General features: G+C 35.5%; 1 protein-coding gene across 1 annotated transcript in view; it reads right to left on the bottom strand.

The window, feature by feature from the left end:
* Positions 1–27,369, bottom strand: part of ADAMTS17 (ADAM metallopeptidase with thrombospondin type 1 motif 17) — a 451,660-nt gene extending 424,291 nt beyond the window's left edge. The window contains 3 exon segments of the mRNA XM_074295031.1: positions 105–270; positions 25,757–26,145; positions 27,175–27,369. Of these exon segments, the coding sequence (XP_074151132.1) occupies positions 105–270; positions 25,757–26,145; positions 27,175–27,253 (634 nt within the window). The 5' untranslated portion in view covers positions 27,254–27,369.
* Positions 27,370–27,644: the final 275 nt, after the last annotated feature.

Genomic DNA, 27,644 nt, shown 5'->3' with positions numbered 1-27,644 from the left:
ACACCAAAAATAAATAATTTTTTTTAATTAATAAGACTTAGTTATTTGGGAAGAGGGGAGATTTTGAGTACTTGCTTAAGCATTGTGCCAATTTGCAAACCCACCTGTTATAACTTTGCAGAGCTCCTCAGTTATCCATGATTTAGAAGAATCACCAGAGTTTGAGGATCTTTTCCGCCTGACCAAGTGTTCTCTTCCACTGAATGAGCCCTGGGAATTATTTACTGGTTGAATTAGCATCTGTTCTCTTCCAATCTGGATATACCCAATCTGTATAAAAGGAAAAACTTGAATGTTTATCGCAATCATTGCCACACTGTAGCAATCCATGTATCAACATATAAACTTCATTCAACTTTTTTAAATGCTTGGAGTTTTCTTCTTTGGAATCTCATGCTTATCCTTGCCCTGAGAAACTGGTTTTTCAATATAATACCAAAAATTAAAACAAACAAACAAACAAAAAAAAAACTGTGGATAGCTGGAACTTGAATTCTGTGCTTTCTTCTGCCTCCCTGCACCCCACATTAGGGTTAATCCGAAAAGCCCAGAACAATCTGCCTACCTTTCAGGAGAGTAACTGATATTTGTTGTCTTTTACTGAAAAATTGCCAATAAAGCAAGATAAAACAAATTCAATATCACTGACAGCATTTCAAGAAAGATTACACCTGCTCCTTTCTTCCCTTGTTCATAGACTTCAATTTCACTGCTAAATGATATTCTTTTTTTAAGTTAACCATCCAGAATTCCTTTGGAATAGATTGACCTAGAAAACATAGTTTAATCTTAGACTTATTTCAGGACACTCATTCTCTCTTTTTCCCTCAACCCCAAATCTGGCCCCCCATCACCAAAAAGGCCACCATCAGTAAGTCATAGGGCTGAGTCAGATGAATTGGCACTGTAGTAGAGAAAGATTCCTCAGCCACACTGCTAATTTCTTCAGGAATGGTAGCTATTCAAGCCAAATGATATTAACCCCATTTTAAAGTTATTTAAAATGGAAAAGCACCAGTCTTCTTGGTGGGGGAAAAAAGGCAAATGAAGAAAATATAGTGCCCTACTATCCTCAACTTAACAGCCACAGCTGATCAAGATAGAAGGTGAGCTGGTGTTTCTCTTCTAAGCAGAGATTCAAGGTTTACATTTCATTAGAACCTGTGCCAAGAACAACTGAGAGATTTTTACTGCATAAATAAAACTGTCTCAAAGTGGCACTGTATGACCTACAAGGAAGCTTAGATTTTTCTTTCCTTGTCTTTGAAGTTTCAAATTTTATTTGTTCACTCATACACATCAGAGAGATTGGAAAAAATGGGAGCAAGAGGGTACTGTTTTGTGATCTCTTTAATGGAATTTTGTTTGCACCTAAGGAAAGAGGGAGCTAATTTTAGAACTTTTCAATGATCCCATTTTTTAAAAGATTCTATTTTGTCATAAATAAGATGACATGCTAGAATTAAGCATAAAATTAATCAACCCACATGACTCTCCATATTAAATTTATATTTAAGTGACTCCATTCTTTCCTATGTATTGTGTGAAATTCCCCTTATTATTGTGAAGTAAAACAGTTTTAAGCCTAATATTTGGTTTCCTAGAAAATGAAATCACAGGTACTGACAATGCAAATTATTATTTGTTCAAATATGAAATAGTAGACAACTGGGTGACTTGAAGATGTGAATTCATGTCCTGTCTAAGATGTATACTTGCCATGTGACCTTAAAAAAGTCACAGGGGCAGCTAGGTGACGAATGGATAGAGCACCAGCCCTGAAGTCAGAGGACCTGAGTTCAAATTGACCTCAGACACTTAACTTTTCTTGGCTGTGTGACCCTGGACAAGTAATTTAACCTTAATTGCCTCAGAGAAAAAAAGTCATAGGATCACCTTTCCTGACTGCCAATCTGTATTGGTATAAAGAATGTGAGGCTAAATACAAAAGAATAACACAAATATATAAGAACACAAGAAATACTAAAGCCAAGAATGAGCTGAAGCACAGTGTCTCTACTGGGCCTGTCTCCCAAAGATATCATAAAAAAGGGAAAAGAACCCATATATGCAAACATGTTCATAGCAGCCCTTTTTGTAGTGGCAAAGAACTGGAAACTGGATGCCTATCAGTTGGAGAATGGATGGCTGAATAAGTTATGGTGCATGAATGTTATGTAATATTAAGAAATGATAAGCAGGATTATTTCGGAAAAGCCTGGAGAGACTTACATGAATTGACACTAAGTGAAGTGAGTAGAACCAAAAGATCATTGTAAACAGCAACAAGAAGATTATACAATGATCATTCTGATGGACTTGACTCTTTTCAACAGTGAGGTGATTCAGCCCAATGATCTTGTAATGAAGTGAGCCATCTACATCAAAGAGAGGACTGAGGAGATTGAGTGTGAATAGCAACATAGTATTTTCACTGTCTTATTGTAGTTTGCTTGCATTTTGTTTTCTTTCTCATTTTTTCCTTTTTGATCTGATTTTTCTCGATTTTATTTTCCATAATAGTTATGGAAATATGTTTAGAAGAATTGTACATGTTTAACATATATTGAATTATTTGACATCTAGGGAAGGGGGGAAGGGGAAAGGAGGGAGAAAAAATTTGGAACACAAGGTTTTTTTAAGGCTGAATGTTGAAAACTATGCATATGTTTTGAAAATAAAAAGCTTTAATTAAAAAAAAATAAGCTTAAGCCTTTAATATGCTCAATGAATGAATGAATGAACAAATAAATAAAATGAAAAGATTGATCCTTTTAAAAGTTTTTTTGGAACAAGAGAAAAGCCAAAAAAGGAATTAGGACCACTGTTCAGAGATGGGATAAGACAACGAAAGAGGTAAAACTAACTCTTAATTTGCTTTTTTCCCCCTTCTACCTTAATACATGGGCATTCTCTTCCTCTTTCCTTTAATTGAGGAACTATACAATCAAAAAAGTAGATAGGTCCTCAAAACTGCAACTAGCAGTTTAGTACTTGTGAAAAACTTAAGGAGTTAAGCCTAAGAGGAATAATATAAAAGAAGTAGTCAAATCAATTTATTATGAAACACTGTTGGATTAGATAAAAAACCCAGGACCTTGACTTTTGGAGGGGAGATGTAAGGATACCTCCTCTTTAAGGAAGATGAAGATTACGGCAAGATTAGAATGAGAAGGAGTTTATCTAAAATGCAACCTTGGTAGAAAGAAATTTGTATATGATGGCTTCCTATTTTAACTAATTATTCTGGTAAACTAAGTGTGAAATGCACATTTCCTAAGCTATATTATAATTATAGTATCCCAAGACAAAATTCCCATCAATCTTGATTTAGTAATGGTTCTTCAGGAATTTCAAATCAAATTTATATTATTTAACAAGAACAATTTGCTGCCTTTAATATTTTTTTTTTAAGTTCCAAATGAACTGCACTCTAAAATTCAGCTGGAGGAGAGAGTGATGAACTACAGATATAACTATGGAAATACATGATATATGAAAAATTAAGCAAAATTATGAGAAAGGTACCACATAACTAGATTCTAATAAATGAATTGGTTTTCAAAAATGGAAAGAAGGTTGATTTTTCAGATAGTAAGTGAGTGAGCTTGACTTAATAACGGAAAAAACTCTTAAAAATATGGATAAAAGATGGTTTGTGAGCACTTAGAAAAGGAAGCACTGACCATTTAAGAATCAGAATGAATTCATCAAAAATAGATCATGTCATTTATTTTCTATTCAGATGTGTAAACTAGCTAATTAGAGAAAACAGATATAGTGTTTGATATTTGACAAAGTCTCCCACAGTGCTCTTGTGAGTATTATAACGAGATACAAATCAGAATCTAGTATAGTCTACTATAGTCAGGTAATTTCAAAATAAACAAGTGGTGATTAATCCATCTTTGTTAGTCTATAAGAAGATTTCTAAATGGAATGTCCAAGGAATCTATGCTTGGTCCTATCTTTAGAATTTTTATCAACAGATAAAAAATATAGATGGAATACTTATCAAACTTTTCTGGAATGATACAAAGCCAATGTACTGGCCTACTTACTGGGTTCCACAGTAATGTGTGAATCTTCCACAGTTTGAAAACTTAAAGAAAATAAGGTAACTAGGAAGGTAGCATCATAATCACAATAAAAACAAGCCATCATCAAATGCAAAGAATAAAACTCAACAAAAAGAAGGAAATCCATGGGAGATAGCATTAGAGGTAAAAGCAATGTTGAGACCAAGAATCAAAACAAAGTCTGAGTGTGGACAAATAAGAGGTGAGGTCTAGGGTTCAGTGTCAGATAAGCAAGTGTGTGAAGCTAGACAAAGTTATATTCTATTACTGCCACTCAAGTATGCCTATGATTGAGTGCACAGTCTTATGCCCAATTCTCAGCCAACCCCATACTGCTTCAGGAGAGGCTTCAACTAGAAAGCTTCTGTCACTATTACCCTCATTATCCTTCATAGTTATAGTAAGACTTTTGATGGCTGGGAGGGACCAATCATGCTGGATGACAGAATAGATACCCCAAAATGCCTTAAAAGCCTATGACAGTGAACCAAAACAAGATGAAATTTAAGAAAGATAAATGGAAAGTCTTCAATATGGGTTTAAAAAATGGTGCAAGGATAGGACAGCAGAAATTTACTATACAATGAAAGCCAATAATTCATGTAAGAAAATTCCAGAGTTTCTAGAAAACAGCAAGTTTAAAAATTAACAATATAATCTGACAATCAAAACACACTGATATAGTCTTCCTTTGCAAAAGTAAAAGCAACATGTTCAGACTGAAAAAAAAAAGAGAAGTCTTGTTCGATTCTCCATTTATAGTATTATATTTGAGGCACTACATTTTAGTGCAAAAATTATCAAACATGAAAACAATCCCAAAGAGAGCCATCAGGATGACAGAGGGATTTGAAATCTTACTATAAAGAATAATTTTTAGGAATTGATGTTTAGCCTGGGGAATTATTTCAGAAAACAATAACTCAAAAGGAATTTGTGAAATACCTACTATGTCCTAGGAACTACAAATACAAAAAACAGCCCATAAAGAACTCCCATTATATTGGGGGAAAGAGAGAATATTTAAAACATGTTCACAGTTAAATGAATGCAGACTATATGCAATTAAATACCAAGTGACTTAATGGGGTGGCACTAAAATCTGAGAAAAATTAGGAAAGGCCTCTTGAAGGAGGTGGCATTTTAATTAAGTTTTGTGCAGATGCATTTTAGGACTGGAGATCAGAGTATGCAAAAGCATGGAACAATATTTAAGGGTCATGTAAAAGGAACAGAAAGAAGGCCAGTTGGTTCAAGCATAGAGTACATGAAGACTTGGAGGCAATTCTGAGGTTTTAAAAAATTAAATAGAAGAATTTGCATTTTGTCAAGATGTAACAACGGGCCAGCCACAAAAGCATCTTGAGCAAAGGAATGATCTATGCTTTGGGAATATTCATTTGCCAGTTATGTGGAGGATGAATTAAAGAAGTAAGAGGAAGTAGGTAATGAAGAAACAAAAGCATCCCTCTTTGCAGATGATATACTTAACGAATCCTAGAGAATCAATTAAAAAACTACTAGATACAATTAACAACTTTAGTAAAGTTGCAGGGTATAAAATAAACTCATATAAATCATCACCATTTCTATATCTTACCAACAAAGTCCAGCAGCAAGAGTTAAATAGAGAAATTCCATTTAAAATAACTGTAAATAACATAAAATATTTGAGAGTCTACCTGCCAAGACAAAGCCAGGAAATATATGTACATAATTACAAAACACTTTTCACACAAATAAAATTAGATCCAAACAATTGGAAGAATATCAAGTACTTATAGGTAGGCAAGGGTAATGCAATAAAAATCACAATTCTATCTAAATTATTCTACTTACTCAGTGCCATATCAATCAAACTGTCAAGAAATTACTTTATTGAGCTAGAAAAAAATAAAATTCTTCTTGAAGAACAAAAAAGTCAAGAATTTCAAGGGAATTAATGAAAAATGGAAAAGGAGATGATCTAGCTCTACCAGATCTACAACTATATCATAAAGTGGCAGTCATCAGAACCATTTGGAACTGGCTAAAAAAACAGAGTGGTGGGTCAGTGGAAAAGGCTGGATTCATAAGATATCAAACTATTGTTTAATAAACCCAAAGACTCCAGATTCTGGGATAAAAATTCATTATTTGACAAAAAATATTTAGAAAGCTGGAAAATAGTATGGCAGAAACTAGGTACTGACTAACATTTAATACTTAACACCAAGAAAAAGTCAAAATGGGTTCATGATTTAGACATAAAAGGTGATGTTATAAGGAAATTAGGAGAATAAAGGATAGTCTACTTCTCAGATCTGTGAAGAAGGAAGGAATTTATGGCCTAGAGAACATTATGAAAAGCTTGGAAAGACTTACATGAATTGATGCTACTGCCATGTACAATGATCTCCTGGTTCTGCTCATTTCACTTATCATTAGTTCATGTAAGTCTCCCTAGGCCTCTCTATAATCATCGTGCTAATCATTTCTTATTCAGTCATTCTCCAACTGATGGGCATACACTCAGTTTCCAGCTTCTTGCCACTACAAAAAGGGCTGTCACAAACATTTTTCCTTCCTTTAAGATCTCTTTGGGATATGTCCAGTAGAAACACTGCTGAGTCAAAGGCTATGCACAGTTTGATAACTTTTTTAACAGAGTTCCAAATTGCTCTCCAGAATGGTTGAATCCATTCACAATTTTACCAACAATGTATTTGTGTCCCATTTTTCCCACATCCTCTCCAACATTTGTCATTATATTTTCCTGTCATCTTAGCTAATCTGAGAGGTGTGTAGTGTTATCTCAAAGTTGTCTTAATTTGCATTTCTCTGATCAATAGTAATTTAGAGCATCTTTTCATATGACTAGAAATGGTTTTAATTTCTTCATCTGAAAATTGTCTGTCCATATTCTTTGACCATTTATCAATTGAAGAATGGCTTGAATTCTTATAAATTTGACTCAATTCTCTATATATTTTAGAAAGGAGACCTTTAACAGAACCCTTAAATGTAAAACTGTTTTCCCAATTTATTGCTTGTCTGCATTTTTGTTAGTACAAAAACTTTTCAACTTAATATAATCAGAATTATCTATTTGGTGCTCAATAATGAGTTCCAGTTCTTTTTAGGTCACAAATTCCTTCCATCTCCACAGATCTGAGAGGTAAACTATGCCATGTTCTTCTAATTTGCTTATAATATCACTATTTATGTCTAAATCATGGACTCATTTCGACTTTATCTTGGTATATGGTATTAGGTGTGGGTCAGTTTATACATGGCAACAAGAAGATTATACAATAAACAATTCTTTTGGACCTGGGTATTTCTAACAATGAGATGCTTCAGATCAGTTTCAATAATTTTGTGATGAAGAAAGCCATCTACACCCAGAGAGGGGACTGTGGGAACTGAGTGTAGATCACAACATAGAATTTTCACTCTTTCTGTTGTTGTTTGCCTGCAGTTTGCTTTCTTCTTCCTCCTTGATCCAATTTTTCTTGTACAACAAGATAACTGTAAAAATATGTATACATATATTGGATTTAACATATATTTTAACATATTTAACATGAATTGGATTACCTGCCATTTGGGAAAGTGGGGGGGGGAAGGAGGGGGATATTTGGAACACAAGTTTTTGCAAGAATCAATATTGAAAAATCACTCATGCATATGTTTTGTAAATAAAAATGTTTAATAAAAAGTACAAAAAAATTTTGTTGTGTGGATCAAGTTTCTTTGGTTCTGCTCACTTCACTCTGCATCAGCTACTACAAGATTTCTCAGATGTTTCTGAAATTATCATTTTCATCATTTGTTTCTACTCAACCAAATTACATTATATTTGTTACCATTATTTTTTTGCCACTCTCTGATTGATGGACAACCCATTGTTTTAGAGTTCTCTGCTGTAAGGAAAAGAAAATGGTACACATATGTTTATGTACATGAGTTAGTATTAATTCTAATGAACGTGACCAGAAACAAAAAGGTACTGATGCTGAATGAAGTGAGGAGAACCAAGAGAACATTGTACATAGCAACAACAAGATTATGTGATAATCAACTCTAATAGTCTTAGCTCTTTTCAACAATGAGGTGATTCCAAGCAATTCCAATAGACTTATGATGGAAAGAGCCATCTACACTCAGAGAGAGGATTGTCGGGACTAAATGTGGATTGCAACATAGTATTTTCACTTTTTTGTTGTTTGCTTGCTTTTTGTTTTCTTCTCTTTTTTCCATTTTAATCTGTATTTAGAGAGAGAACTATTGAGTCAGAATATCACCTTTGTTGTTTTTGTTATTGGTTTGCTTTACTTTTTTTTTTCTTTCTATGTTTTTTTTTTTTACCTTTTGGTATGATTTTTCTTATACACCATGACAAATATGGTAAAATGTTTTGAAGAACTATATATGTTAAATCTATATTGGATTGCTTGGTCTATATGGAAGGAGTTGTGGGGAAGAAGGAAGAAAAATTTGGAACACAAGGTTGTACAAAGGTAAATGTTGAAAACTATATTTACATGTATTTGGAAAAAAAATAAAAAGCTATTAAAATAAAAAAAAGTTTTAGAAAAAGAATAAAAAGCAAGAGGCTAGATGTAAGGAGGCCAATTAGGAAGGAGGAAACCCTATGCGAGATTAAAGGATTTCTGAAGAGTAGTTGGGGTGTTTGGTAGAAAAAAAATTGGTGGAGCTGTTAAGGAGAGGGAATTGACAAAAACCAACAATTGATTAGATGGGGAAAGCAATGAATCAGAGTGGAAAGTCAAGTATTATTTTGAATAGTTATAATATGAACATAAATATGGAAGTTAAGAGAAGGGATGGATTAACAGGGAAAGAAAAATATCTTTGATTTTGGACATATTAAATTTGAGTATACCTACTACTTGATGCAAAGCTCTATTCTATTCTAACTCTCCCCCTTCCCCTGATAGGGAAAGGGATTGGGAGTCAAGAAAAGCTATGCTTCTATATCTGTTCTCTGAAGGAAACTTCATAAAGGCCTTTATTATTAGTAGCAATTGCTTGAAGTACACAATTGTTAGATTATTTAGTCTCATTAAACATGAGCCTAATTATTTTCAATTTATCTCTTGGCACTTAACAATTACTTGGAAATGGTATCTCCATTGGGTGGTTATTTAGCATGATGAAAGCTGCATATCATAATCTGAAGGAACATCTGAGATGAAAAATAGTTCAACTCATACCTGCAAAATACAAAGGGCCTAATTTTTTATCCATATTCACAGATTTATCTATGAATCACAGGTCTAAAGAGAATAATATTACCTTTAATTCTTTGTTGAAATTGTGATTAAAATCTCTTCTTGAAATCATCCGTAGTTATACTTGAAAAGAATGAATGGATTTATCAGATATGAAGTCTTTTTTAATGACTATACCTGACTATTACACAGGGAAACCATGAAATAGCTCCCATTTTAAGTGAAATATATTTTAAGTTCTTTCATTTTACACATGAATAAACTGAGGCTAAGAAAGAGTATAAGAAGCTTGTCTGAAGTCACACAGTTAAGTCCAAGTCATGTCTTTCCAATTCTAACACCCTACTCATTGCTTAACCTAGTTGTTTCCTACAGCTTATATTTTTGCCTTTTTTTTTAAAGTTATTTTAAAGAGAATTAAGATAGTCCAGAATATGAAAATGACTCCATAAAATAAAATATCTTGGAAAGTAGTCCATTTTAGAACAGTTTTTCTGTGAGGTTATGTATTTATTTGCTTTTTAACTTTGTGCTCTGCAATTACTTTGGGAGTTTCTATGCCAGTTCAGAAGAAAGCTATAAATCAGGTACTGTCACTAAAACCATCACCAATCTTCATGAAGCAGTGCCAGGTACTTGCTCTAATACCAAAAATATGTAAGTAAAAATTTAGTTTCATCACTACCCAACATTAGCTCAAATTTTTCTTGTATGTTTCAAAATCTATAGAGGAACAAAACTGTACAACACCAATGAATAGCACCTATAAAAAAACATATATCTGCTTCACATTAAGGTTTCAGTAAAATTTGCACTCCAAGGCCTGATGACTTTCTTTGAGAGAAAGCTGTGAAAAAGTAAAAAATATCAAGGGAATTAATAGGGAAAAACGGAAAGGAAGGTAAACAACTCACACCAGACCTAAAATTACATTATAAAACAGAAGTCATCAAAAACATTTGATACTAGATAAGAAATATAAAGTGGCAGATCAGTGTAATAGGTTAGGTACATAAGACACAATTATCAATGATTATAATTTCTACTACATATATATATATATATATATGCATATATATATATATATGCATATATATATATATATATATATTCTACTATATAAATTCTACTATAAAAATCTACTATTTGACAAATCTCCAAACTCTTCTGTTAGGTTCTTACTAAGTGCTAATGAGATAATGAGATATTAGGTTCTTACTAATTGCTAAGTTGGTACTCTAGGGGAGTTTTACCCCTGTGAACTACTGGGGAGGAGCTTACATGTTTAGGAGGAGCAAGTTCATTGGTTGAAGTATTTTTTCCCAGAAGCCCCTGAGTTATTCCATGCCCATTCTCTGGGAGGATAAAAGAAGGCATCACTGAGCAAAGAGAGAATCTTGTCTGGGCCAGAGTTGGGGTGGCTCTCTACAGGAAGAAGAATCTGGCCAAGAGATTGAGTTGAGACAGCAGATCTCCTCCCAGAGAGTGATCAGCAGTTTCTGGAGACAACAGAACTTTACATATTGGCATCCACAACGTGGACATGCTTATCCTGACAAGGACTTATTCTGAGCCCTTCAGAGGAACTAGACTGGACCTTTGCACTTCTGGGGTAAAAACTCTTGAAACTAGGTACAGACCAATGTCTCATACCATATAGCAAGTTAAGATCAAATTACATTTATGATTTAAACATAAAGGATGATACTGTCAGCAAATTAGGAAAGGAAGGAAAGATTTACCTGTCAGAACTTTGGAGAAGGGAGGAATTTATAACTAAAAGAACAAGAGAACATTATGAACTACAAAATGGAAAATTTTAATTAAATTAAATTAAATTAAAAAGTGTTCACACAAACAAAACCAATGCAGACAAAATTAGAAAAAAAGCAGAAAGCAGAAACAATTTTTATAGCCAATGTTTCTGATAAAAGACTCATTTCTAAAATGTATAGAGAATTGAATCAAATTTATAAGAGAGCTGTGAAAGATACTTTTTAAATTAGGGATGGAAGTCCATTCTGATTCTACATAGTCTAGGTTATATCTGGTTAGAGAACAAAGTTAACAATACAAAAGTTATGGATTTGATCACTAGGTGAACAGTTTACTTTGCAAAGAAAAAACTATTCTATAATCAGATTCCTCTTTTTTTCTTGAAATATTTGTTTACTAAAGCATGCTGCTTATCATAAAAGGGATCACATGTAAAAGGTTAGATAGCTCAATATGGCCCTTCACTACTAAAAACAACAACAACAACCTTAAACATATACTTGACAAGGACCATAACTGCTCAGCTGTCTTCAAGAAGGCCTCTTAAATGTAAATGTATAGTTTGGCATCTGAACAGGGACCGACAAGATTCAGATCTCAGTGGAAAAGCCTCTCTGACCCAGAAGCATGAGTAACAAGGAAACTTTGTTAAACTTTTGTTAAACTTTGTTTAACTTTGTTAAAGAGCTAAAGTAGAATTTCAGTGAAATGGGGCAAATACCTTCTGTTAAAGGAAAATGTTTAGAGAGCATCATCAAAGTTATGAAAAGCCAAGGATTGATTATAATTTTGGAGAAGATTACTGAACTTTTAAAAACTGTGCAGGTCATATGTCCTTGTTTTTCTCTGGAAGAAGAATTGGATCTAGATGAATGGGAATTAGTAGGAAAGCAATTAGGTGAACACTACAATTCCAAACCAAACTCAATTTCCAAAGATACACTTCATACCTATAATTTAATCCAAATGGCTTTAAAAATTGTTATTCTAAAGGAAGAGAAGAAGAAGCAAAATTGGGAGGTGTCAACTAAACTAGGTGAAAAGGATGAATCAGATAACAACGAAGTTAAGTACAATTCTGAGCAACAGGAGCATTTCCCATCTCCTCCCTCAATTAACCCTTCAGGGGTAGAGCAAGAAGGAGGAGGAGAAGAGGCAGAAACACAAACAGAATCACCTGTGAAACAGCCTATGACAAGATTAGAAAAAGCATTGGTTAAAGCTAAGAGAGAAGGACAGGATGTAAGTGATTTTATACATGCATATCCTGTGATTGAAGAGATTTACTCTGTAGGTCAAAAAAGGAGAAGATATGCACCTTTAGATTTGAATAAAATTAAAGATTTGTAAAAAGGTTGTACCCTTTATGGGGCTACATCAGCTTATGTTAAAATGTTACTAGAAGGTTTGTCTTATGAAGTCCTAACCCTGAATGACTGGAAATCCACAGCAAGTACATGTCTAGAACCTGGACAAAATTTGTTATGGCTTGCAGAGTTTCATGAATTATGTAAAATCCAAGTCAGATGCAGTTTGGAAATAGGAGTTAACACACAATTTTCTTTTGAGCACTTAGCTGGTGAAGGTTGGTATGGAGAGAATTAAGAACAGATTAATTATACCATGACAGTGTATGAGCAAATTGCTAAGGCTGCAATAAAAGATTGGGGTTCCCTCCACAGACAGAAAGATCAAGGAGAAGCTTTCACTAAAATAGAGCAAGGTCCCAATGAACCTTTTGTGGATTTTGTGGGATGTTTGCAAACTGCTGTCAAAAGAACTATTGGAGAAAATGCAGCTACAGAAATAATGACCAGACATCTGGCTAAGGAAAATGCCAATGAGATTTGCAAAATAATTATATGGGGATTAGACAAAGATGCTCCTTTAGAGGAGATAATAAGACGATGTGCCACAGTGGGAACAAATGCTTTTTACACCCGGACTATTATGAACATGGAAAGACAGGGTCCCTCCTGGCAAGGGACTTCTAGAGAAACTCAGCGATGTTTTCAATGTGGAAAATTTGGACACCTAAGAGCTCAGTGTAGATATGGAGATAGAGTGAGAAGACAGGATGAGAGAAGACCTAAAACCCCATGTCCAAAATGTCACAAGGGTCTCCACTGGGCCTCCGAATGTAGTTTGAACCAGGGAAATGAGAGGTGGGGCCCAGCTTCAGCCCCCCAAGTAGGGCATGATGGCTGGATGGTTACATCCAGAGAATTTTAAGACATGATCAATCAGCCAAAAGGCAATCAGATTGCAAAAATGGATTACACTTGGGGAAAATACAGGCCTTTTAAACCAACAGGGCTGTGTCCAGTGCAAACAACTACAATGTAATTGCCAGATGATGAGAAGAGATTTAGAAACTGGTAAATAGAAGGAAATTATATAGGTTAACTGCCTGGGAGAGAGGGTTTGCTTGTATTTTAACAGACAGAAGGAAACAGATGAAGAAGGAAACAGATAGGTGGCAACAAACACCTGGAGAGAGACAGAAAAAAGAAAGACCTCAAAACAAAGGAGAAAATCTAAAAAACATCTGACACTGAAAGAGCATGGCTAATAAGAAGACTGTTAAAGAACTTTAAAATCAGCAGGAATCATTGGATTTCCTAACACAAGATGAAACTAATGGTCAATAGACTTATGGACATTTATAAATTCTCAATTTATGATTATTTAATCATGTTATTTGTTATATACTTCTAGTATGCATTATGTTACTATATTACTATGTAATCATGTGTAATGCCTCCCATATTGATGGATTTATGTTTCAAGGTCATGACCACCCTAAATCAAAACAAAGGGGGAGATGTTAGGTTATTACTAAGTGCTAATGAGATAATGAGATATTAGGTTCTTACTAAGTGCTAAGTTGGTACTTAACAGTATAGAACCAATCTCTCTCATAATCTCAAATTCTCTATCTCTGTCTGATGCATTTTTCTATTTGGTTGTCATAGTATTGCTCAAAATGTCTAAAACCAAGCTAACTGTCATGTTTCCCAAACTAGTTCTCTTCTAGACTTTCTCATATTTATCAACTGTACCAGTATTCTCCCAATTCCCCTTGCAGGTTCAAAACTTTAAGTTCTTTTGTAATCATTGTTCTAGAGCTTTAGTCAAGAAGTTTTGTTGTCTGGTTATTTCAGTCATGTGCAGCTATTTGTGTCCCCATTTTGGAGTTTTCTTGGCAAAGATGTTGGAGTGGTTTATGGTTTCCTTCTCCAGCTCCTTTTTACAGATGAGAAAACTAAGACAGAGTTAAGAGAGTTGCCCAGGATCACATAACTAGTAAGTGTCTGTGGCTACAATTGATCTCATGTAGAAGAGTCTTCTTAATTCTAAGATCAGTGCTCTATCTACTGAATCACCTCTTTGTCCTTGAGACAGAAAGACCCAAGTTCTAATTTGACCTCTGACACTAGATGTGATCCTGGGGCAAGGCACTTCACCTCCATTTGCCTCTGTTTCCTTAACTGTAAAAATGAAGATAATAATAGCATATATCTCATAGGATTGCTATGAAAACCAAATAAGATAATTGTTAGGTTCTTACTAAGTGCTAATGAGATAATGAGATATTAGATTCTTACTGAGTGCTAAGTCGGTACTTGACAATTCTCTAGTTTCGGCCTTTCCTGGGGAAGAGCTTGCATGCTTAGGAGGAGCAAGTTCATTGGTTGAAGTAATTCTTCCTAGAAGCCCTTGCATTATCCCACGCCCATTCTCTGGGAGGATAAAGAGGGAAGCTCTGGAGGAAAAAGGCAGTTGTTTCTAGACCAGACTTGAGACTGCTCTCTGCAGAAAGGGAAGTCGGCTCTCTACAGGAAGAAGAATCTGTCCAAGAGATTTGAGTTGACACAGCAGATCTCCTCCCAGAGAGCAATTGGCAGCTTCTGGAGACAACAGCACATTACAAATTGGCACCCAATGTGGAGCAAGGACTTTCCCTTATCCTGACAAGGACTTATTCTGAGCCCTTCAGAGGAGCTAGACTGGACCATTGCATCCATGTTTCATGTAGAAGAGATCTGAAGAATTGCCCTATGTTGAACAAGATGCCACTTATACAACAAAGATTTGGAATCAAGGACAAAAACCATATTCCTTGTTACCTGGCAGATAATACATCAAAAGATGAATCTCTCTCTCTCTCTCTCTCTCTCTCTCTCTCTCTCTCTCTCTCTCTCTCTCTCTCTCTCTCCCCCCCCTTTCTTTTGATTTAGAGGCTCTTCCCCTTTTTATTTCTTGCTTTTTCAGTGCCTAGTGTTAATTTGGCTGAGCCTTATAAAAATATGAATGGACAGTTTTGCCACAGGGAATGAAAAATAGCCCTACTATGTGCCAAATGTATGTTGCTGCTGCTCTTGCTCCAATAAGAAAAGCATTTCCAAAAGTAATATTGTTACATTATATGGATGATATTTTGGGATGTGCACCTGAGGAACAAATGTTAGAAGCATGTCTACAAAAGACCATGGAAACACTAAAGTACTACAAATTGCATATAGCTACAGAAAAAATTCAAAGACATGCTCCTTTTCAATATTTAGGATATGAAGTATATCCTAAGACACTCACAGTACAAAAGCTTTCTTTAAGAACACAGAAGTTGAACACCTTAAATGATTTCCAGAAATTAATAGGAGATATCCAATGGATGCGTCCAGTGTTAGGCTTAACTACCAATCAACTGCAACCTCCATATGACATTTTAAGGGGAGATAGTGCTTTAAATTCACCACACCAGCTTACAAAAGAAGCACAAGAGGCTTTGAGAGAAGTTGAACTGGCTTTATCCAATGTGGTTGAAAGAGTCACTTAGTAAGAACCTAATATCTCATTATCTAATTAGCACTTAGTAAGAACCTAACAAATAATATTTGTTTAAAAAAAAAACCCAAAAACCTTTAGCCCAGTTCCTGGAACATAGTAGGTGCTTATACTTATTCCTTTCACTTCCTCATTACCTACTTAAATTTCCTCATCTGAAAAATGTGCATAATAGTACCTATCTTGCAAGGTTGTTGTGAGGATAAAATGAGATAATATGTTTAAAAGTGTTTTATAATCTCTAAAGTAATAAGTGACAACTATATATATATGTATGTGTGTATGTGTATATGTATGTATATATATGTATATACATATTATATATATACATATGTGCATGCATATGTCTGCAGTCAACAAAGCTTTTATCTTCTTGCTCCTTGCTGTTACAACCCTCTAACTGCTCTCCTGGTTCCTAGTATCTTCTTAGACTAGACCATCCTGTTATACTCCTACATCACAGATTTCATAATATGGTTGTACTTCTCAGAAACCAACAATGTCTCTTCATTCTCTACTCCTTAGCTCAATATTTAAAATCTTTCACAACCTCACTTAATTTCTTAGTGAACCAAGCATCTAGGTGAAGCTACTAAATTATAGAAGAGTTGCCAATATGCATTGATAAAGAGAATTTTCATATAAGGCGCTCCCCATAATAATAGGATCTGAATTCCCATCCTTCCCTTTCTCTCTGCTTCAATCAACATAGGTCAATAAGAAGCATATAAATTATGTAATAAAATTAAACTTAATAAAGTCATTGGACTCAACAGAGTCCAATCAACAATACTTCTTTTCTATGGATCTGTTTCTGAGCATTTCATCCATTTGAAAGATGCCACAGATAGATTAACATATACTTTAATAATGTGTTTCTTTAGCTTTAGCTTTAGATTGCTTTAGCTTTAGAATGTTAGCTCTACATACATACACCACAAATATAACATACATGTACATACCATATGGATACATATATGTAACTACACTGTGTAAATATACATGTAATGTACATATATGATACATGTGTGTATTTTCTTGGCCAGGGTACACTTTTATTTAAATAGAATTTTTAAAGAATAAGTTTGAAAACACAATACCTATAGTAAAATTTTATATCTTCTTTACTACCATTTCACTAATTCCTTGATGAATTCAAAATGTTATTTTATGTACAAGTACATAATGAAGTAAATGGAGTTTAACAGAAGTTCATATGAAAAAAAAAAGTTAAAGGATTTCAACTATTCTTCAAGAAGGATAGTGGGCAGGAAACTCAATACAAGTGAGCAATGTAATTTGATAGTCAAAAAAGAGCTTATCTTAGTCTGATTAGTGATGTACACTGTGTAGAAAAAGTTAAGTAGTCATTTGACCATTTAGATAGTGTGTAATATTTAGGTTAAAGAGAGGTAGGGCATAAAGATAAAAAATTAAGAGGAAGCAAAATGTGAAAGACCTTGAATACCAGGCTATGGAGTAGACAGTGAAATGTTTGTTTGTTTGTTTTATTTCTGAGTAAGACAGCCATAGAGAGGATGGATTGATCTAAGGAGAAGATGTTAGGAACCAAAAGATCAATTAAAAGCTTGTAATAAGTCAAGGAACAAGGTTAAAAAAACCCTTAGTTTAAATATTGTTATCATTTATTGTATTTTTCTATTCTTTCTCCTCATACTCAGCCTTCACAATATTAGATATTTAAGGCTAAATGTTATTCAGCTCAATTTCCTAATGCATTACTACTTTATAAAAGTTTTTCACATTATAAAATTCTAAAGAAATTATTGGCAAATCTCCTTTATAAAAAGATAAAAAATATTTTGTCATTTTTATGACAAAACTTTCACTGTTCTAATGATTCATTAAAAAGATAGTTGATCTAGTTTGACAACCTTATAAACTCCTAATCTAAGCCTTTATTCATCCATCAATTTTCTACATAACCTGTTTGCTTTCTATAAGTATCAGGTTCTCTTAGTCATAAAACTGAGAGTATCATTTTCAACAATTGCATAGGGTCTTGAAGAGATCCTTAATTTAAAAAAAAATTAGAAATGACCACAGTTGTTGTGGTACCAGAAGTATTGCTTCCTTTTTTTGAAATAGAGATCATCACTTAGAGTGGAAATCATGTATAAATATATTTGCGAATCCTCTTCAATCCAGGAGTCCCTTTTAGGGTGGAGTGAAACAAAACAAAACAAAACAAAAGTAGTTACTCCTAATCTTTGAATCCAGAAGTTAAACACTGGATCAAATAAATAGCAAAGAGAAATTTAAAATGAGTGTCAACAAATTTATATATTCCCTATAATAAAAGATGATACCATAAGTAGTCTCCTGGAAATTTGGCTTACTAAAGCTCAGCTCAAAGTTAATGGATACTTCTTCCCAACATGGCTGCCTGAGTGAAAACAGGCTGCCCATCTCCTCAAGTAGTCCACCAAAATATTGACCTTCATGCCAAACTGAATAAACATCAGGAAATCTAATGAGAGAACAAAGTGATATGTGCAACTCCAGAATAGCACAAAAAGTCAGCTAGAAACCCAAGAGCAATTGGAAAGGGACCCAGTGGCATAAAGTAGCTTACTGATGAGTTCAAATACCTGTAGTCTGCAAGTTTCTGTCTCCAGAGACAGTCAAAGTAGAAAAATCCCCCGAGAAAGTACAATGGCAGACAGATATCACTATGATGGAGAAATCCTGAGAAAGTGTATCATATAGTGACCAGCATAGTGCCACAGCATTCAGCCCAGACCAATGGGCTATGTGGTGCCCAACATAAATCTTAGCAACAAAGGACTCTGAAACTCCAGTGTCCAGGAGTTGGAGATCAACTCAAATATCTGAGCACCAAGATGAGCCCACATTTATCCAACCACCCCACCCAAAAGTGCAGCAGGGGCTGCAGAGATTGACCTTGGTACAAATTCTCAATTTATGAACTGAAGGTGAAATCAAAGAAACTCTTATCAGTATCAAAAATTATTACAAATCTAATTCTATGGCAACTGCAAGCCAAAATAAAAAAAATAATTCTACACAAAGATTATGAATGCCTAAAATAAATGAAACATTAAAAAAGAAAGATAACAGAAAAACAAGAAAGAAAAAAGGAGGAAGGAAGGAAGGAAGGAAGGAAGGAAGGAAAGAAGGAAGGAAGGAAGGAAGGGAGGGAGGAAGGGAGGAAGGGAGGGAGGGAGGGAGGGAGGGAGGGAGGGAAAAAGGAGGTAAGAAAGAAAAAAGAAGGAAGGAGGAAAAGGAAGGAAGGAAAAAAGAAAGAATAAAAAGAGAGAAGGGAGGAAAGAAGAAAGGAAGGAAAGAAAATCATTTGAGAAAAGAATTGGAAGAAAAATAAGTTTTTCAGAAGAAACAATGGAAGACCTTATCTAAGAAATATATCCTCTAAAAATAGACCATACCAGAGATTAACAATTTAATGAGACAGCATGAAATATTTGAATAAAATTGAGACTGAAGAAAAAGAAAATTGAACATTTGTAATATAATAACTAACATGGAAATTGATCAAATAAAGATTAAATAAATAATTCTTAAGAATTATTAAAATATCTAAAAGCCATAATAAAACAAAAAAGTGTAGATAGTATTTTTCAAGAAACCACGAATAGATGCTATTTTTCAAATATTTCTGATAAAAAGATCAGAACTGAATAAAACTTCTGAAACACAACACACAAGAATCCAGAGAAACTTACAAAGGTGCATTTATTTGAGTAATTAGAAGTTATCTGGTATTGTAGTCCTAACATTTGATAGAATTTGATACAAGAAACAAATTTTCCTACGTAACCTTAATATCTTTAAAGGGTACTTGAGGAGTTATATAGGAACAACAGAGACCCTACAGAAAAGATTGGCTTTATTCTGAGGGTCTAGAGAGGAGGAAAAAACGGGGAGGAACTTGTTTTCTTTCATAATATGTAGAATTACAATAAAACACAAACATGAAAAAGGGGAAGAAAGGTGGGTATCACATGAGCCTCACTCTTATCTGAAAAAGGCAAAGGATGATTGGACACACACACACACACACACACACTTTTGATGTAGAAATACATCAAAAACAACAATAATAACAGGGAAATAAACAGGGATGACAGCCAGGTTAAGAGGGAAGAAAATACCAGTTAGTAAATAGTCACAAGCAAAAAAATCTTTATCCTGAAGGGGAAATTAAAAAGGTGAGGAGAGAGAAAAAGAACTATAATCTAAGAGATGAATAATTGAACAAATTGGAGTCTATGTATGGGGTAGAATATTATTGCACCATAAGAAGTAATACAAAAGATGATTTAAGAGATTTCTGAATAGGACAGATGAGCAAAATCAGAACAACTTAGGCAGGAACAACATAAAATGTAGTGAAAAGCAGCTAAGAAATATTTAAGAATTCTGATTAAAGCAATGTTTGCAAAAAACCTATGAAAATACAAGTTACTCACTTTTTGACAGAGAGGTGATAAACATGAAGGGCAGAGGCATACAATACTGGACATGCCCATTGTGTTGATTCATTTTGCTCATCTATGATTTTTTGATAGAGTTCTCTCTCTTTCCTTTGGTTATTTGGAGAGGTCTAAATGTGTAAATGAGAGAAGTGTGTAGTAATACTGATGAGGGGAGAAGATCACTGAAACATTTTAAAATACATAGAAGAGAACAGAAGGATATTCAGAAGGAAGCACAGACAAGAGCTGTTTTTTTAAAGTGTTATGCAAAATATATAATAAAAATTTTAAAGCAATACAGTTTCATACAGAATCTTCTTCCTGCATTCTGTGCATTAGAAAATTTTCTTTTTTGGTGTTTTAAATATTTTCAAAACAAATTTAATATTCATTTTAATGAAGAATGACACAAATATTCAGGATAAGGATCAAGCCTATAATTTTAATAATACAGGAACTCACAGATGAGGAAATTTACTCTACCAATACAGGTTGGCATCTCTTTGAAATGTACAGTCTTACAGAATTGCTTAGAAGTGTCAAACATGAGTGCAGGTATGATTTGCAACACTCCTGAGAGCTCTGAAAATAAAGAAAAATACAATAGAATATAGCTAATGTTGCAATTCTTAAATGGGATTTTTGCCCTGCTTCTATTTGAATTTGACATAAATGACCAAGAAAACTGAAAAAGTAAATGAATTGCCTGGGGTCCAAGAGACAGGATATATCAGATGTGACACAAACCTAGCTCTTTTTGACTCTAAAGCTTCATCTCTCTATCCAATATGCCAGATAATTTTTAATGGGGGGGGGGGAGAATGTCTCCTTGAGTTAGGAAGTGAATATAAATTTGGGCCTTTATGAAATTCTAAGATTTTGGATGTGTTCAGCTCTTCAGCCAGTCTCAAAAAAAGTAGTTTCACTGAGGGGATGCCCATCAATTGAAGAATGGATGAATAAGTTATAGTATGTGAATGTTATGGAATATTATTGTTCTATAAGAAACAATCAGGAGGATGATTTCAGAGAGGCCTGGAGAGACTTACGTGAACTGATGCTAAATGAAGTGAGCAGAACCAGAAGATCATTGTACATGACAATAGCAAGATCATATGAAAATCAATTCTGATGGATGTGGTTTATTTCAGCAATGAGATGATTGAAGCCATTTCTAATAATTGCGGTTTTTTTGTTGTTGTTGTTTTTGTTTGTTTTTGGTTTGTTTTTGCTGGGGCAGTTGGGGTTAAGTGACTTTCCCAGGGTCACACAGCTAGAAAGTGTTAAGTGTCTGAGGCCAAATTTGAACTCAGGTCCTCCTGACTTCAAGGTGGTGCTCTATCCACTGCGCCACTCTTATGATGAAGGGAGCCATCTACACCCAAAGAAAGGATTCTGGGAACTGAGGGTAGATCATGACATAGCATTTTCACTCTTTTTGGTGTTGTTTGCTTGCATTTTGTTTTCTTTCTCATTTTTTCTTTTTTTTATGTTATTTTTCTTATGCAGCATGATAATTATAGAAATGTATACATATGTTGGATTTAACATATTTTAACATGTTTGGTATACATTAAATTGCCATCTAGGGGAAGGGGTAGGGGAAAGGAGGGGAAAATTTGGAACACAGGCTTTTGCAGGAGTCAATGTCAAAAAAGTATCCCTGCATATGTTTTAAAAATAAAAAGCTTTGATTTAAAATAAATAAATAAAATTAGAAATTAAAAAATGTTGTTTCAGCAGAACAGAATGGAATATATTAATATGCTTTCATTTGTGTGATCTTTCCAAAGCTGGCCAATATTTATCTTAAGAAAAATGGTTACCACACAACTGAACTGAATAGAACTGAAAGGAATCTTCTGAAACTATGCTTATTTCCTTTTGTGTGATTAGACAGGAAAGAAAAACAGTGTTCTTGCTGTGTTAATTAAGAGGGTTGATATACTTGGAACAAGCTTTATATTTATTCCTTAAAATTTAACCTCTCACCTTACTCCATTACATGATAGGAAGCTTTTTATTTTAATTTTTCCAGGCTTTATGTGGAAGATTTTTCATCTCCAATTACTTATTACACCCATAGGAAGATGTAATAACAAACTTAGAATGATTTCAAATGATATTGCTGCAGAAAATTTAGTTAGTGTTTCCAAATTTTAGGAGTGAATGTAGCAAGGACTTTTCTAACTTAATCGGTTCTGAGAAAATTTAATAGACTACAAATAGGTAAAGAACAAAGAGAAACCAGAAGCCAAGTTACAAAGGAATTTCAAAATAAGTCACTATTGTAAGAACTCTCTAAGTTACTAGGCATATTAGCTGTATTATCAAAAGCATGTCAACTGAAGGATGATAAGAGATGTTATGGGGAAGAAAGTGCAGCAAAAGTTGTTGAGGAAAACTATGTATCTCTAATCTAGAACAATGATGCACCTTTGATCTATCTCCTATCTCAGACAATAGCAGTATCTGGAGACAAACACATTTCCATTAAAAAAAAAAAATCCAGAACTTGGTTTCCCTTAAATTGGAAGCCAAGATTCTCCACAAAGCTATACTTTTGCCATCCTCACCTTTTTCTTGCTTTCAATGATAGCTACTGACTGAATTTACTAGATTTATAATGTTATTGTACTTCATATAGAGAATGTCTTTAAAAATCTACCTTGTCCATCTATCATTATTCAAAATGAGCAGCCTATGAAAGTAACTATATAACTCTTTTTATATATCTCCTTTTGATTTAGTCCAATCCAATAATAGAACTACTTTAATCCTTTTTCTGCCTGTGTACTTTTCATCAGTACAAATATTGATTAAAATGTAATTAATTTCATCATCAAGGTGCCTTTGAACTCATAAAATAATATGCTATAGTTTATAATAATATTTATCAGAGAGTTAATTTATTTTCCATTATTTTCAGGTGTTTTCCCTTACACTTATGCCCATATCTCAAATAACAAAATAGAGCTTTTTTCCAGATTACTGAACTCTCTCCTTCCTTCATATATCTTTATTTTGAGAAGTTTTAAAAATCTTATGGATGAGTTCAACAAGGAGTACTAAGTTGGAAAAGTATATGGTTGTCTGTGATTTACAGGCTGCTTTTATTGTCAATTATCAAGTTCAATATTTTGGATATAATCCTTTATCTAAGGCACAGCGCCCCCACATGGTACCAAAGAAAAGAACAATCTGAAAGAAATTTTAACTACAAATTAAATTATGTTTGCTTCAGTTTTGTATTTAATGGAGAAGGGTACTTACTATTGTGATAATTGTGATTATTTTTAGACCATTGTCTATGTTTTCTCACTGCAAAAATATAGTTCTATATACTACATACTTACCTCAAAAATATAAACACATATATAAAGCCACCTATGAAATTTACATAAAAGCATTTGAGCTGCTTCAAATGGAGAGGAAAGGTAATTCAGATCATTAAACATTTTGGCAAAGGCTATACACATTTAATCTTTTCCTTCTTTCTTTTCTTTACGTATTCCCCATCTCTCTATGCATTCCCTGCTTTGTTCCCCTCTAATGTTATAAAGCCACTTTCCTAATTACACGTATACCCCGATCAAGCACTCTTTCAATTACTTATTTCCAATACCCAGTTCCCAGGCCAAATTTTAGTCTATAGATGATTCAATTAAGCTTGTTCATATCTGCCCCAGATTCAAAACATGGCTGACTCGAAAACTTCTGAACTCCAGATTCTAGGGACACTCCCCAATCCCTTCCCCTCCCCTGCCTCAACCATATCCTAAGAATTATCATTATTTCTGAGGGGAAAAAAAGAGCATAACCATCTTCACTTTTCAATACATGGGAAAGTTCATTTTCCTTAAATCCTATAGCTTTATAACAATATTCAAAGTAGGATGACCACAGACTATTTGAAGGAGAAAAATTACCTGATAAATAGAGGACAAAGGCAGGGGAATAAAACTACACAGAACAACAACAAAGAAAAGAAAAGAAAAAAAAACAGTTCCTTCTGTGAAGTAACACAGTGAGAGAGACACAGGGATATAATAAACTGCCTACTGACTCAGATCTTTAATCACCAAGGTAGCTCCTGAATGAGAACAAGGCAACGATAAGCAGTCCATGACTTGATACCAGTTACCAAACAAAACTCTCCTGCAGAAGCTGCTATTTAAGAATCCGTGTGGGGTCCCTTAGCTAGCCACTGAAGTCAGTAGCATCAAAGAATTAATCTGCCTGAAGTCCTGAGCTTTTTAGAATTTGAGGAAAGTTGTACTACCTTAAACTTACATATATATATATATATATATATATATATATATATATATATATATATATATATATATATATATATATATATATATATATATATATATATATATATATATATATACCTTTCATGGACAAAACAAGTGCATTACAAATAAATGTTAAGTAATTAATTGATTGGTCCTGGCTATGAAGCATAGGAACAAAATATATAGAGGCCCATAGAAAGTTGAAGATGGCAACTAAAAAGTTTGAAGGATGATGTGGGCTGATCTTATTATGAACCAGGTATGAGCCAAATGTACCAACAAGACTAGGCACAGAAAAGGCACTACAACTTCTTTCTTACCAGGTAAAGAAGAAGCACCTGTTCCCCTCTGGGTTCAATTAAAAATATTAATCACTTATGTGTAAAATATTGGCTCCTGAAACGAAGCTCTGGCTGACACTCAAGGTTACTTCTCTCACTCAGAGATATACCCTCATTAATTCTCCTGGTGAATGTATGAAAAGAAATAAAGCAAAATATATAAACTTCCTCCTATGTATATGAATGGAATTGATTATTCCCCATAATACCATTCAATGCCTGATGATAGACATTACCTTGCAGAAGATAACCTTTCAAGGATTTTTTTTTTTCTTAACTTTAATAATTCCTATCAATACTATGTAACCTTCAGGTGTCACAGGCACACATCTCTCTAAAAGTTTCTACTCTCACTTGAATAAATTTGATTTAAGGCCCAGTATCTCCCACTTCCTTTTCCCCCTCTTGCATCTCATAACTTATTTTCAAGTATATTGGCTATGCTCCCTCTGGGAAGACGGAAGCTGCAATTTGGTTCTGTTTGTTTGATTTGCTTATCAAGATCCAATAATCACACCTGTGCATGCACAGTTTTGCATATACAGTATCCTTAATAAATACCACAGAATTCAGGACGGACACACGAGCACATCCACACACAGAGATAGACAACCACAGGTTCACATGCATGCTCACACACACGTGTGATGCCATCCTAAAGAAGAAACTTCGAAAGGGGGAAAAAAGCGTTAGTACCAATCCACCGCAGGTGCTGACTGAAGCAAAGGAGTCATTATAACCCAATACGTGACCCGTGTAAAAGCAGAGCTCAGCCTCTGGGATCCGACTCCCGGTTGCCCCGTGCTCCTCCACCACGAAGCCCCGGGAAAGGAAGCGCAGGTCCCGCCGCAGCTGCAAGTAGAGGTCCCGCCCGAAGGCCGGCAAGTGTAAGAGAAAGCCTCGCTTTCCCAAGCCGGAGGACTGCTCTGCAGAGGCGGCTGAGTGGGGCTGCCGCCGCCGCCGCAGTGAGCCTTGGCCACCGGCCCCCACCTCCCGGGCTGGCAGTGGCAGCAGGTGGATGTCCTCCGGACGCACCCGCTGAGGGAGCACCACTTCCAACTCAGCAGTGCCGACGCTTCCAACCGCTGCAAAGAAGAGAAAAGACCAAATTAGCGGCGCCGGTGCCATATGCCCCGCTCCTCGAGGATACCTGGCTCAGCAGTGGGGGCTTGAGCCGGGTCCGGGGAATAATTCCATTCCAGGGGCCATTCTCTGATCGCCCGGTGAGGCCATTTTCACTTCTTCCCTTTGCAGCTGCCTAACGGACACTATGCAGGGGGATGTGCTGGAGAGGACACTATTAGGAGTTTCTGACCTGGTACTTCAGCCTGGAAGCCCCTTCCTTCCCCTCTACCTCAGCCTGTTCTGCGGGTCCCCCTTTCCGCTCCGCTCGCCCTCCCTGCACATTGAGCCCGGGCCCTGTAGCCCGTTCCCACTGAGTGCTCAGGTTTCAAGCTTCAGACTCAACACACTGGAAATTCTGAACAAGCAGTGAAGACAATGGAGCCAAACAGGGAGATGATTTATATTTCCTTTCCGCATTGATGCCTAAATATACTTCTGAATGAGCGTCTCACTCACCACCGTTCTTCTCCCTCATCCCCACCCCAAATGGGTTTTTGTAATAAACCACACACGTTGCACTTCACGAAAGTTAACCGAGTTTCTCGGAACGGAGGGAAAAGAAAAGAAGTATCAGGCAACTTCTGTACAAGTTAAAGCAGGAGTAGACAGCTTAAGCATACGCTTAGCCACTGCGCGCATGGAGTTGGTACCACAGGACACGGGGGCTGCTGAGAAACCGTCTCAGTCCCCCCATTCCACCCTGGCAGCCTCCTCACAACCCCGCCGTCCCCGTCAGTGACAGGAAGCAATTCACGTTCTAGCTCTTGGAACAGAACGGACACCCGGACTGCTGTGGTGACCGGGGTTTGCGTGATGCTGCTGCTGCTGCTGCTGCTAAAGTTGGAGGCAGAGCTCGGTGTGGAAGGGATTGAGGGCGAATCTGGAAGTGATGCTACCTCAGCCAAGCTTCGGGGAGTGGGGAGGGCGTGCTAGAGGGGAAGTGGCAGTGAATGGAAAGGGGCACCGTAGGGAAGGAAAGAAAGAGCTACCTGCACTTGTGTCCAATCCCCCAAACAACAGCAGCAGCAAAGGAAATGAAAGAAGAGGTAGGAGGGAGCCGTCAAACATTGTATTTCAGTGGAGAAGCCCACCGAACTTGTCTCTTGCAGCAGGAGGAGGTAGCTGTGGTGGCAGCCGCAGCGGCAGATCCCAAGCTGGAGTGAAGCCCTCCAGCCTTCGGAAAAATTAATTAGCGCTGCGGACAAACCCAACGTGGTAAATCCCAAACCCCGCCTCCCCTTGCGAAAGCTAGAGGTGATTGGAAGCTGGCATTTCGCGTCCCCGCCTTCTACTTTACTATTGGTCACTGGAGATAAAAACCAGGGTCATATGTTAGGTTGTAAGCACTTTTTTTTACACGTGGTTTTTGTGTAGTAACAGGGTACCTGGCGCCAGGTGGCGGACGAGAGTACACTTTACCTGGCGGAGAACTACATGGGAGAGGAGACAGTTGTTACCT

Source organism: Sminthopsis crassicaudata, chromosome 2 (assembly GCF_048593235.1).
Source record: "Sminthopsis crassicaudata isolate SCR6 chromosome 2, ASM4859323v1, whole genome shotgun sequence".
Taxonomy (NCBI): Eukaryota; Metazoa; Chordata; class Mammalia; order Dasyuromorphia; family Dasyuridae; genus Sminthopsis; species Sminthopsis crassicaudata.
Note: the sequence above shows the minus strand (reverse complement) of the source record. Positions and strands in the feature narration are given on the sequence as shown.